Source organism: Lichenostomus cassidix, chromosome 7 (genome assembly GCF_008360975.1).
Source record: "Lichenostomus cassidix isolate B80296 chromosome 7, HeHo_3.0, whole genome shotgun sequence".
Lineage (NCBI taxonomy): Eukaryota > Metazoa > Chordata > Aves > Passeriformes > Meliphagidae > Lichenostomus > Lichenostomus cassidix.
The window spans coordinates 16,615,851-16,629,333 of NC_139488.1; the positions used below are offsets into that span (position 1 = coordinate 16,615,851).

The following is a 13,483-nucleotide window of genomic DNA, read 5'->3' on the forward strand; positions in this document are numbered from 1 at the left end:
TTGTCCTGTGCTGCTCCAGTTCTGGCAGCAGTTCTGCTTCAGTGTAATTGTTGGCACTGGAGCTCAGCTGAACCTTGAATAGCCTCTTCCTGCAAGCAAGCAGGGAAGCAGAGGTCTGAGACGGCATCAAAACTCCGTATTGATCGGCTGTAATAGAGGACTCTATTATGGGAACTCTTCATATCAGAGCCAAGCAAATTGACTACAGTGATATAGCAATGAAGTACTAAAAAAAGCCATAAAGAGTGTGAAGTAATTTTTCAGTTTTTCCATAGATAATGGAATGGCTAGAAGAGTACAAGAACAAACAGCTCCTTCTGGGACAGTAACTGTTTTGGCTATCTATCTGCAGTTGTTGTTGATCTCTCCTTCCTATCTGTGCTAAGTACTAGTTCCCTAGCTCAGCTGGACCAGACACAGAGCATAGTCACAGTTTTAAGTGATAAAGTGTTTTTAATTGTTTGCAAAGGCTTGCTTATTCTTACTTATTCTGCTTACTGTTCTTTAAAAAAAACAACTTTCCCATTTCATTGAGGCAGATTTGGAAGTCAAACCAGAAACTTCAGACTCTACTACGATGGAAAACACTTTGTTGGGGAGAAACGTTTTGAGTCCATCCATGACCTGGTGACAGATGGATTGATTACTCTTTATATTGAAACGAAGGCAGCTGAATACATTTCCAAGATGACAATTAATCCAATTTATGAACACATAGGATATACAACTTTAAACAGAGAGCCAGCACACAAAAAGCATATGCCAACCCTGAGAGATGAACATGATGGCAAAGAGTCTACAGGAGAGGATGAGGTAGCAGAAAAGAGGGTAAGCAATTGTTAACCCACACTTTTTTTCTGTTAGACTTTTTATTTTGTACTTTTAACCTTTCCCCTCTACTATAAAGTACTAAAGGTCTCTGCAGCTATTTGGTCTACATATTTATTTCCAATGTTACATTAACAAAAATATTTGAACTAGTTATAGAGTTTTATAATGGTAATTTTTGCATATTGCAGATTTTCATGATTTGGAGGTTAGTTATTTGTCATTGTGATTCTTCAGGTGTTTTTATAGTTGCAGATGTTGCCATTAAGCCACTCCTTTATTTCAAATGGGCAAAGAACATTTAATCTTAAAATTGTTTACAGTATATGACAATTGCGTATTATTTCTTAATATATTCAGCTTCCCCCAAACAAATGCATTCCATAATCTATTCAGCAGTCTGCATATAATGACAGTAAAGTTGTCCACATTATAAATAAGAGTGTTCATTAAGTTGATAAAATGTTAAAACATTTCACTTGGCTAAGTTCAGCCTGTCAGAAGCTGACAGAGCTATTTTTGGCCTCAGCCAGACTTAAAAAGAAGGATTGCTCTCTTCAGAGAGTTGCAGTATCAGCTGAGAAGTAATTGCATCCTGGATTATAAAAGAAAAACGAAGAAGAAAGAAATCTTAAAACCGGTGAACATAAAAATATTAAAGGAGGTTGGGAATGTACTGGGCAGACAAAGCAGCTGCCTGAAATTTCATTTGTGTTCCAGAGACTAAACATAAAAGGCAAGCATAATGTAAATTCCATTGTGTTAAATTAAATACTTTGTTTATTGAAAATCTGACAAATGAAAGTCTTTCTAAAAGTTATTTTTACACATGTGTAGGTGTTAAAGCATGTATAATAGTCTGATGTTCCCCTATTTAGCAAACTTCAGAATGACATACATTAGGACTATCTAATATGCTTATAGCGCGTAGAAGGAATGCTAACCTTAGCTGGGATCTTTTGTCTCTTCAATCAGAAATATATGGTTTTCATTTTTGTTGATGTGGAGGAAAGGTCTGACTGACAATTTCCAACATACATGACTGTTACAGTGAAACTAAGCTCCATACAGAGTCCACAGAGAGAGAGGCTCATAGCTTTGGTCCTTCAAATCCTCCTTCAGCAGAATATGTCATTCTGCACTGAATTTGCTGAGAGATGAAGCACCCAACTTAGCTTAAAGTATGAATCTTCACCGTTATCAGATCATTTTGACAAAAGAAATACTGCTGGGATATTAAAGCTAGCTGACCACGTTAAATATCCAATTTCTTGCCTGTTAGATGCCAGTAGTAGAGGGGTGAGTTATCACTTACAGTTCCTGACAGCCTCTGCTTCCAGCATGCTGTTTCAAAAAGATTCTTTTTGCATATTATCATAGAGAGTTTATTATAATGCAAAGCCTGGGTAAAAATCTCTAAGTCTTCTGGAAGTTGCCACTTTGGGTTTTTTTGGTAAAATTAATTCTTCATGCATTCAGAAACTTCCAAGTGACAGCAGAACTCTGTTCTGTTACATTTTTTAGACTGATGCAAAATTGTTCATAGTAAAGGGATTTCAATGATTAGTATTGAACAATGCTGTTTTTTCCATGGATTACGTTGTGTTATGTCACTCACCAGCAAGATATACATAGTTTTGGAAACATTTCTCATTAAATAGCTCAAGGACTATGGAATATTTATCAAAGATCTAAATTTTTGTCCTGTGCTGCTCCAGTTCTGGCAGCAGTTCTGCTTCAGTGTAATTGTTGGCACTGGAGCTCAGCTGAACTTTGAATGGCCTCTTGCTGTGCCATTTCCATGTGGAAAACCTTTAGACAGGTTACTGATGTAATCTCAGCATCTCACCCTCTGTCTGGAGCTTGTAAGTAACTAAAGGGGCTTCAGCCACAAAACAGTTCGACAGCAGTGGTGCTTTCAGCCCTGAAGCCCAGGTTTTAATACCCTTCTTTATTTTGTCTTGTACTATACGGATGTGGATACACTGAGGCACACAGACATCACATGGAGATTTCAATTTACTTTTTGACTCATTATCCAGTTGGGATTGCTATCTGTGGCTGCATAGGAACAGCACAGTGTGATCTTTCTCGCCGTGGAGTGGCACAAAGGTGACATCTTGGCTGTCTTTGCACCTCTCAGGGTTTTGGTGGGAAGATGGCACAGATTTGCCTGCATGCCACTTCATCCAGCAAATCTCCAAGGAGAGTAAGGTATTCAGCCCTGTGACCAACACCTGATCCCAGCAGCAACCTCAGCATTTGGAACAACCAGCCATTTATGAATAGGTCAAGTAGTTTTACTTTCTTTAAGGTGGCAGGGATGGTAGGTTGATTCCTGTTTTGCAGTATGAAGAGAATATCATTGAATTGCAATGAACCAAAGAAAATTGTTCAGAATTCAGCACAAAAAAGGGATTGTCTTGTGATCCAAACAGCAAGATCTGTGTGCCCGTTAGCCCCATGGTGAGGATGACAATTTCTGCAGTGTGTACAGCATTTGGCAATTAATGCATATTTATCAGTTTTATAATGCAGTCCCACAGCTTCTCCCTGCATGGTATGCTTTCTCCTCTGTAAAGAGAGAAGGAAGTCTGGGTCTGTAACGTGATCATCCTGAGCCAAAATACGTTCCCAGATTTGCAGACTCTGAGGCTGTTCAGATATGAATCTAAATTTTGTGCCTGCGACTGCTGCCCAGTCGTGTGGGTGTGTATGGAATAGAAGTCCTTCAGAAGAAGGAAAGAAGAGACACAAAGACAGGCAGAGCCTGTGGAACAGCTGGTGGGAATGGAGTTTCACTTTCTTCCATGGAAACTGGGCAGCTAGAGAATACACCCCAAGCTTGAGAATGAAATATGAAAGGGCACTCACCCAGTCTTCAGTTTGGTGTTGGGCAGTAGCAGGAATTGCTGCATTTTGTGTTAGATGAGTCCCAGCAGGCACTTGTAATACGTTGTTCCCTGCTCTTTTCTGCAATTAATGTATGGTGGAGGAATTCAGTGTGTGTTGGGTGATACTTTTCATATGCAATATATGAAAAATGAGCCCTAGTAAAGGGGAAAGACTTAAAGACTGTAAGAGATGAAAAGTCAAAAATTATGCAATCATTAGATAAGGATTGTAAGACACAAATTGCAATACTCCTGGGTCATGTGAGAGACCATATTGTGGCATGATTTAAGATGCAGTTTTTAATGGGAAAAGCATACGAATATAATTCACAGCACAGCATGAGCTTCACTGATTACGAGAAGGAATATGACTGCATACCATGTACAAGTATATATTAAAAGTTAAAATTCCTGTTAATGATTTAATGCTTTTCATATAAAGGAATTACTAAATAGTCAGAGATAACTGGAGGAGGAGAGACTGAAAACAGGAGAGTGCTTGTCCTGCTTGAATGGCCCAAATTTTAGCTGCTCCGTTAAGAAGGTGATGCTGGTTCCCAAAATGGTCTGCAGATTGTTCAGAATTTAACTGTGAAGCCGTCATGGTCTGTGTGTTAAGAGCGGGCTAAGAATGATTTAAAAGAGGGCTTCCCATGTGGATTCAATCTGTGTGACCTAGTGTGGAAATGGAAATAATACCCACTATCATGAGATTTAGTATTCCTCCTGTGTCTTGAATAGTGATGGGTCTCTGAAGATTCCCTACTCTCAAAGGCAATTATGGCCTTAGAGCAGATTACTTGATTGAGTGAAACACCTTACAAAAATGGTAGCTCTCAGAAATTAGTGAATATCTAGAAACATATATCAAAGTCCTTCTTTAAAGCCCTGCAAAACATTTTTTTCATTTTGACATGTTTTGATTTCTTTATATTTTGTATAATATGTGTAAGAAGTTGTATGAGTGATTGATTCAAGATTTAATATTTTTTATGAGAAAATGAAATCATTAGTTATGAATTATCCTGTCTTTCAAAGTGAAGTGCTGGTTTTGATGTTATGATATCAACTGAATCACATTTATTCATGTTTACTTGGTGATATGTGCAATTTCTTCAGGAAAGTTCAGTGGCTGCCAATCAGTTAAAGACCTCCTCTAGGCTGTTCTACATTCCATTCAATTCCTGTAGATGGAAGGAATTGAGAGAAGGTATGTGGCAGCAGTCAACCAACAAAAGCAATCTTTTCTTTCTGTTTTCAATTACCTTAGCTGGTGATACCATTTTTTCCTCCATAGTAAAGAAGGCTGATTTTCTGCAACTCTGTGCAAGGATATCTGGAAATGTAAATCTGTATAATTTTAGTAGGAAACATGCTTTTACACCTGCCTCCAAAGATAATCCAGATCACAAAGTTTACTGTGTTCTGTGTACATTTCTAATAAATTCATAATATATTCCACGTACCAAATCAAGGGGGATACTTATGGGTGTTGCAGAGGGACCAGTCTTATTTCCAGCCTTGAACTGACACTGACATTTTCATTAATGACACTAGTACTTTTCTACTTTTGCTCCCAGTCAAATCTGTTAGTAAGATCTGCTTAAATCTTTCCTTCATCAAGGCTTATTCTCTCTTCAGTGACAGGACATGAGAAGCTGTAGCTGAGGTTGCAGTGGCTGTCATAGGAACTCAGGCACCCTTATCGAGGTCTGTGATGGAGGAAGACAGCTTTGAGTAGCACTGTTTGGTGCAGCACAGTAATGCCAATGCTGGAGCTGATAGGAGCTAAAAAGAAGACATGGTCTTAATAATCAGGGAGGAAAGTGTGCTTTGAGAGCTGAAGCAATCTTCATGCTGGAAGTTGTTTGAAATATTTCCATTTACTTATATTAACTTACAAGGAAAGATGGATGCATAATGTGTACAACATTGAAACAAGCCATAGCTATTAAGAAGGGTAATGATAAAGAAATAGTGTTTTTAAAAGTGCAACTAATGAATATTTACCTTAAAGTACATTTAAAGGTGCAGGAGGCTGAGCACTGAAGAATCCCATGGGTTAACTTGAGGAGATTGTCAGCTCTTTTCTCACAAATGTTCCTTTCCAGTCCCTGCGCGGGTGTCCATGACAATCACTCTGTAACTTTAATGTAATTTATAAATAAAACATAACTCTGCGGAAGGCAGAAACTTCTATTTATTTCTTCTGAGTTTAGCCCATCTTTCAGCAGAGACTTCAAAGCATAGACAATTTTGTTAATACCAAGAAAGTTCTTAGCAGGATGAAAGACAAGCCCACTTCTTAGATAGCCACTCCAGCATATCAGCAACATCATGCTCAGAAGAGATGGCCCCAGCCTCAGTCTTCCTCATCTTTTCTTTCTTTGCATTAGCATTTATGTTGGTGGGGAACCACTGTCATATATGCTATTATATATGGCACATATAGTTCAAGCTAGGACTGCAAATGGTTACAATGGCTTTTTATAAACATACATGTTTTTAGCTTAACCCTGTGTTTGTTAATACCCAAGAAAGGAGCATTAAGTGCACATGTTGCCCAGTGTAAAGACATCCGCACAAAGAAAATTGTTTTCTCCAAACTGCAGAGTGCTTTTTCTACTTAAAATCACCACAAGTAACCCAAGCCCTTATTTGTGTTCATTATGGCAGTAAAATTGATTCACTAAAAAAGCTTGTTTAAACTGATTTTGTTTTAAGATTCAGAGCTTCCAAATGAAGCGTGCACTTCGCTAGTTTAAACCCCAGGTCACACACAGAATATCTAGTTTACTCTTATCAGTATCTCATGCTTATAAAGGATAAATTAGGAAGCAAAACCTGTTTTTTAAGGGTCTCTAACTGGACCTCCACTGCTAAACACTGTGCCATAGCTCTCTTGTTTCTCCCAGGCCAAATTCTTTCTTCTTCTGTTGGTGCCAGCTCTAGTTCATGCTCAGCCGTGCTCTGTCAGTTCCTGCAGGTTACAAATGGCCTGCTGGCTGATTCCATGGAGCCCCACAGGACTTGCCTGCCTGCCTCTGTGTGTGTGTGTGTGTCTGCACCTCCAGAGCACATTAATGTAATGCTTACACAATAATGTGTGGGATTAATGGGAAGTAAAAGCTGAGTGCTTGTGTTGGTACCCTGATTGCATGATGCTAATGTAGTATTACAAGGGTCAGAACAAGTAAGGATCCACAGACTTCAGACAGTGAGGAGTGCCTTAGGTTAGCCTGCATTTCAAGCAGAGATTGCATCTCCCGTTACTGTGCTACTCCTGTAAAGCTGTTTTCTGCATTCTGAAGGTAAACACAGTTGAGGATCAGCATCCTGCTTCAGCCTTTTGTCATGGGTACAAGTCACTTCACTGCTTGCTGAGATGACCTTTCAAGTTACTTTCTGCTTTTGCAGCTAAGTGTGGCTCTTTTATGATCTGACATGTGAGATGTGTACACAAAGATACAGTCTTCAGAAAGTTTGGTGTCAAATTATACTGAGACTGGCAGCTGCCATGTGAAATCAAGGGGGGCTAGTCTTTCAGAGTCACACATCAGGCCCTCAGCAGAAGTGTCGTAATTACCCTCAGCATATGCCCTGTGCCTGATTGAGGCTTTGTAAGATGAATAGTGTGCAGAACTGTTAAAAAGGCTGTAAAGCAGTACAGTTGCTGTGCAATTAATTCTAAATAAGAATGCTTGTGTTGTTACTGATAAAAATGAAACCATTAGCAGTGAATAAACTGTTACTCTTTTCCTGTGTTTCTCAGTGTTGTGAGGTCAGTCAGTGTGAAGTCTTCACCTCAGTTCTTTTCAGGGTTTCTAACGTTTGGTGGTTTGGATCTGGTTATGTTTTTAATGCCCTTCAAAAAGTACTGTGTAGCCCTAGCCTCTCTTACATGCACAGGCAGATATTTCCTTCCTTTGTAACTGGGGTAGGCTAGTGCAAGAAGATTCACAGGGTGGGAGGGAGGGAGGACTCTCCCTTTGCTCTTGAAGAGTCCTAGAGGATAGCTTTCTTTGGGCACTCTCCAGGGTGAGAATGAGTCTTCCCATCCTAGTGGACCTTGCTAGTTGGGACACAGAAGTACAGAGGGCCAGCTCAGCTCCAGGTGAGCAGTGGAGAGCAGTTGTGACTTCAGCCCTGGCATGCTGTAGGAGTCTGCTGCTGACCTTCCCTATGGGCCTCACACTTCAGATTTCCAAAAAGGCCACCTAGATATACAGTGGGGAAGCCACATGAACACATATAAGGAAATTACAATCTTCTTTCCCCCTTTTTTTTTATAAAACCCCTGTGGCTACCCTTGACTTTTTATGCCTTCTCGCAACTGAATAATCCATGCAGTGGCCACCAAAGGGAGAAGGTGGGTCTCTCTCAGAGCAGCCTCTAAAGCAGATGTGTGGTTCTGATTTATTGCTTGTGCAAAGGTTTTCTCCATGGTGAGGGACTGTGGTGGGTTGCTAGCTGGCAGCTCCCTCGATTGTTGTTCTCACTCAGCTGCGTGAGTTTTGGGTGTTTTTTTTTTTTAAACTCCTCCTCCCATCTGGCATCTCCTAATTATTTTCTATTAGTAATCACTTCTACAGGAAACAGACCGGACTGTTGAATTAAGAGCCCTATAAAAGGATAATTTTGTTATTTACAAGTTTCTTACCTCACTTAAACTTTATAACGTGACACTGTATAGCTGGTGATAATCACCTTGGGCTATGGTTGTGTCCAATCTCATAAACTGGGCAGGGTCAGGTCTGCTCACTTGTAGAACGTGAGAGGCCCAAGGAGAAGCTGGGTCTGGGGGAAGTGCAGTTGGTAGCACCTTTGGCTTTGAACTAATATCTGAAATACCTTGCATTTTATGCCTTCTGCAGCTTCTGTAGCCAATTCAAACCTATCTTAGGAGTCTGACTACCAGGGATTTTCTCCATTTACCTCTCTCTTTATTCAGATAAAGTGCTTTCTCTCCTTACTTGCTATTCTGTGTGTCTAGATGGGAGTGGGAAAGCATTTTACATTGGTCACTGTTTACCTGCTTCCAAGTACAAATACATGTCTTTTGGCTTCTGTACAGAGATGGAAAGGATGTGGATCTGCGGTGGTCTGATGTGTCACCCCCATCCAGTTAGAGGATGCCCTGATAGGCAGGCACATCTGCTCCACTAATAATTGCCCATTCATAAGTGGTTACCAAATGCTTAAGACCCATGGAGAGTGAAATGCTTGTTTTAGAAATGGTAGCACAAAGAGAAGTAGTTAGGTGTGCCTAAAACAAGTATTAGACCATGAAAGGAAAAAAGAACACTTTTTCTGTGGTTACTGCCACAGAAGCTGATCTGTTCTGGTCCTTGTTTCTTTCCTTTTAATCTTTCACAAGAAAAAAGATATTTTCAGCTAAAACTTCTCATGCTTAATTTTAGTCTCTAGCTGAATGTTTTCTGACTTTGAACAAAGTAAGGAGAGCAGTTTTATTACTAAGCTCAACAAACTACTTGCTCTTATTATTTCAAACCTGTCACACTTGTCATCAGCAAAGACAGCAACTCTTGACAGTTTTGCAAAGTCTCCTTTTGATCATTAACTTTTAGAACATTAAACTTTTCCATATTTAACCTTTCTTCTGCATGGCATCAGCAGTTGGAAACAGTGTTGCTTCTGGCGTTTAGTGTTCTACAGTTCTAATGTTTTAGTAAGGTAAGAATCACCGCGCTGAAAAATCTGCTTCTCAGTTCTTAGTCATTGCTGTAAACTTCACTGTGTTAGTATTGATATTCCTCAATATCAACTTCCATACAACTTCCAAGATAAGCACAGGATGATGTATTTCTAATAGTGAAGTTCATATTATAATGCACTTTGATTATATTGCTGTTTAGTGGGGATTGTTATTGCATTTTCTTAGAGCTTAAGCAGTTAGAAATAAGTTGCCTAAGGAACCTTAGAGCTAGTATCACAGAGTGTAATGTCCTCTATTAAGCCTTAGTCATATATGTATGTGATTTAATAATTTTTTTTCATGTTTTCCAATTTGTGAATTAGATTAGTAGCACTTAGAGGCAAGCAGATTTTACCCCTTCTGAGAGAGGATTGGAGGAATTCTGTGAAAATATGAAAAGGCTTGGTTCCCAATTTCCATTTTGCATGTAATGGTGAAATATTTTAAAAGCTCTATGCTTTATATCATATGTCAAATAGTTTATTGGTAGAAGATTTTCTGATTATTTTCCCTTTCTGGGAAAGTCTTGAAGCCATTTCCCAAAGTTAATATGATAGTGAATTACATTTGCATTTAGGCATTTCTGTGAATTGGATGATGATTAGAGTAGCAATATGTTTGTTTAATGCAAATGCACAAAAATTGCAGAAAGTATCCTGAGTTGTTATGTTTCACAGAATTTCAAGTGCTGTCTCTTAAGTGACAGCTTCTCATTCCCTCCAGCTTCCATCCAAATCCTTGCTAGCGCTGGTCACAGCTGGTGCCTGGGAGCTTCCAGTCACTTCTGTCACGCTGAACTTCTCAAGGCAGACTCACTGCTCAGTAAGCTGATCGTGCTGAGAGCTTATTGGATAATTTTTTTAATGAACCTTATGGGTTAATTCTCGTGGGCTGTTTTTATTGTTGAAAATTCACACAACTTCAGTGATAGGAATCTTACAAGCAGTGTCATTTTTTTAAGTGCTAGTTGATGGTGGCAGTACAAATAAAAAATTGCCCTGTAAGATGAGATGCAAAGCATGCTAAGAAAGAGGGAAGCTGTTGTGCTGGTTTAACATTTTGTTAATTTCCACAGAATTTAAGTAATGTAAATATACCCTAAACTTAGTCCTTTAGCTTTGATGTGACCTGTACTCAAAATGAAAGCTGTTGTTCAAAGACAGCAGCTGAAATCCCAGATGTAGATTGGGACCTGGGACTAGAGTATTTCAACTGAAAATAGACATCAACTAAACATTACATTGTAAGAAAACACAGACTTGCTGGGGGAAAAAAATAAAAACCCCCAGAATCTCTCCTGTGTAACAGAGGTTGTATAATCTGTCCACATGCCAGAGCTTCTCCCTTGAAAGGTAAATATTCTGTATAGCTGAAATTGATGAAGGGGAGTTGCATTGCCAGCCCCATTTTGAATCATTGGAAATCATTCCATTTTCAAATCCAGTGGTTATTTCAATTTGTTTCAAAGATGCAGTGTTTGACCATTTGAGATGATGATTTCTTGAGTGCTTGTCTCAAGAATTTTTAAGTCATAGCTTTCAGTAGGGAAATGGGATGTTTATTGCCCTTATATGAAAAGTTTTCCTGACAGAAGCATTTTAAAATGTTAATTAGGAAACTTAGAGGGAATAAATTGCAAAGATGAACCATGTGTGTAAAAGGAGAGGAGAAAATTGGAACACTGGTCAACAGAAGTGAAATGAGCCTTTTCTGAGAATGTGATCAGGGATTAGAAGACTTTATGGGTGGAAATAAACTGATACTTTGTTAATAACTGATAATATGATTTTGGGAGCAGACTATAATTCCACTGCCAGTTCCACTCTGGTTTCATTCATTGCAAGTTTCAGAGCAGCCTTGATTTAAATAGTGATTTATGCAAGGATAGTGGGAGTCCACATGAGACTCATTTGAAGGATGATCAGCCCATCTGATTCTCCAAGTGTGCCTAATTGCATTGTGTAAAATGAACAGACCCTGACCCACTGGTGCAGCTATGCCATGGACACACATGGACCTACAAAACTGGTAATCAAGGTCCACAAGGGATGTTGGTGAGCACTAGGGGTTACCCCATTGCTTATTTTTCCTGCAGTGAGGTGGTCCATAAGCAGGTTTTCCCCATTATAAATTTTGCAGTACATTGCATTCATCTGTTTGATAGCTCTAGTATTCCTTCAGGTTAAGCATTGTTGTCACCTTGACTCATAGGTTCAAATCAAATGGTAATTCAGGAAGGATTAGGAGACTTTGCATTCTTACTCTTATTTATGCTAAATAAGTATGATTATGGACTGACAGTATGATTAAAAAAGAAACTGTGGCAGCACATGTATCATAGCAACATAGCTTATTCAGGAAGAAGTGGATGGGTTCAAAATAGAGGATGTGCCAAAGGAGCAGGTGTAGTCTGAAATACAAAGAGTGTTTAGAAATTAATGAGCTGCAGTTTTCAATTATAACATACATTGAATTAGTCTAAATTGAGTTACTGTGTAGAACAAAAAAAGGCTAATGTTAGATGCATTAGACTGCCAGTCAAGACTAATGTGAAATGAGTATTATACATCAGGTAACAAAATATTGATGAGACATAGAAAGAAATTTCCACACTATTTGCCTATGTTATACCAGCAGCCAAAACTCCTATTCTACGAGGAAAAAATTAAAAAACACCTAATAAATATACTAATAGAAAGACCTTGTGGATGACACAATTTTCATTATCCCTAAGTGTATACATTTTCAATTACAAAAATATAAGAGGTTGATTGTAAAAACAGCTTTTGTCAGTAAGATTCTTAAATGGATATTTCAAAGGAAATGTAACTTACTTATTTCCTCATCAAAGGGTATGGTTAAACTTCTCTTTTATTTGTATTTTTCCTTTTTATTTGCGGAAATCCTCATAACAGTATGGGTCAAATGAGGAATAAAACCACCAGTCCCTTATGGTTTGAAAAGATCCTTCTTAACAGTCTATTTTCTCTTACAATACTTTAATTCAGTATATCAGTAATAAAGAGCACTTGCCAAAAGAGGAGCATTCAATGCAGCTGCCAATTTGCATTACATTTTAACTGTTACCACTCCTACAGGGCACATGGCATTTATAAATTACTTTCAAGGTCTCTTTGGAATACAGTCTGCCTTGACATGTCATGAGTCAAGAGGCTTTTGCTGGAGTGACCCTTCACTGCAATGAACGTCAGTTGTGCCTCGGTCGCAGCAGCACAGCTCTCTGCAGACCAGCAGGGAGACATATCCCAGACAAAGGAATGGGAAGAAAATGCAATGCTGTCAGCTGAAATAGGAAATGCTGACTCAATGAGAGCAAGATGGAGAAGCTGCTGAGGAACAGGCTCTGTGTTGCTGACCAAGGTGAGGGTTGCTCCCTTAGGCAGAGTCTTTGTTTCACCAGCTCACCTTTCTGAAGGTGTTGTTGCTGCCAGATCTCTCTAGCTCTGATTTTGCGATGCATCATGGTGTAATAATTAACTTCAACTATGTGAGTAGTCCTCCCAGTCTCTCTGCTCCTGCCTTGCCCAGGGAGAAGAGTACCTGTCCAAGGCATATGCTTTAACTCACTGTTTAGCATACCAGCTCCATGGCCCAGGATCCTTGCAGGAGGGGAGGAAGATAAGATGGACCAAAACCAAAACTATGAAGGATGGAGGGGTGGAAAGGACAGAAAGCAAAACTGTAAAGGAGAGTTTTCTGTCTGAAGGATTTACTGGACACAAATTCCAGTGTTTAATGATGCTTCTCTTCTTTTTCACAAATCATTTTGAAAACTTTGCTTAGGGAACAGTGATGCTGCCAGCCCCCTGAAGCAGGGAGATGGCACTTCTGTCCTCTACCAGTTCTTGGTCTCCTCGACTTTTCCCAGTTTGGTTGGGGTTGGCCCCCTTTTAATGCAGCTTGTTTTCAGGCAGAAGAATGGGACTGCGGTAAGGAGCTACTACAAAGCAAGGAGACAATTGCTCAGGCCGATGCCTCAGCTTGAACTCACAGTCACAGGGAACTGCTTTCCTCACCACAGTCA

General features: G+C 39.3%; 1 protein-coding gene and 1 long non-coding RNA gene across 3 annotated transcripts in view; both read left to right on the top strand.

The window, feature by feature from the left end:
* Window positions 1–13,483, top strand: part of CHN1 (chimerin 1) — a 94,626-nt gene that overhangs the window by 45,021 nt on the left and 36,122 nt on the right. For both annotated transcript variants that reach the window (XM_085066403.1, XM_085066404.1), the window contains exon 6: window positions 540–828. In XM_085066403.1, the coding sequence (XP_084922529.1) occupies window positions 540–828 (289 nt within the window). The remainder of the gene's footprint in view (window positions 1–539; window positions 829–13,483) is intronic.
* Window positions 839–5,921, top strand: LOC146434634 (uncharacterized). Its single transcript, XR_014853464.1, has 2 exons — window positions 839–3,042; window positions 3,150–5,921. It is a non-coding gene; the product is annotated as an uncharacterized LOC146434634 (long non-coding RNA).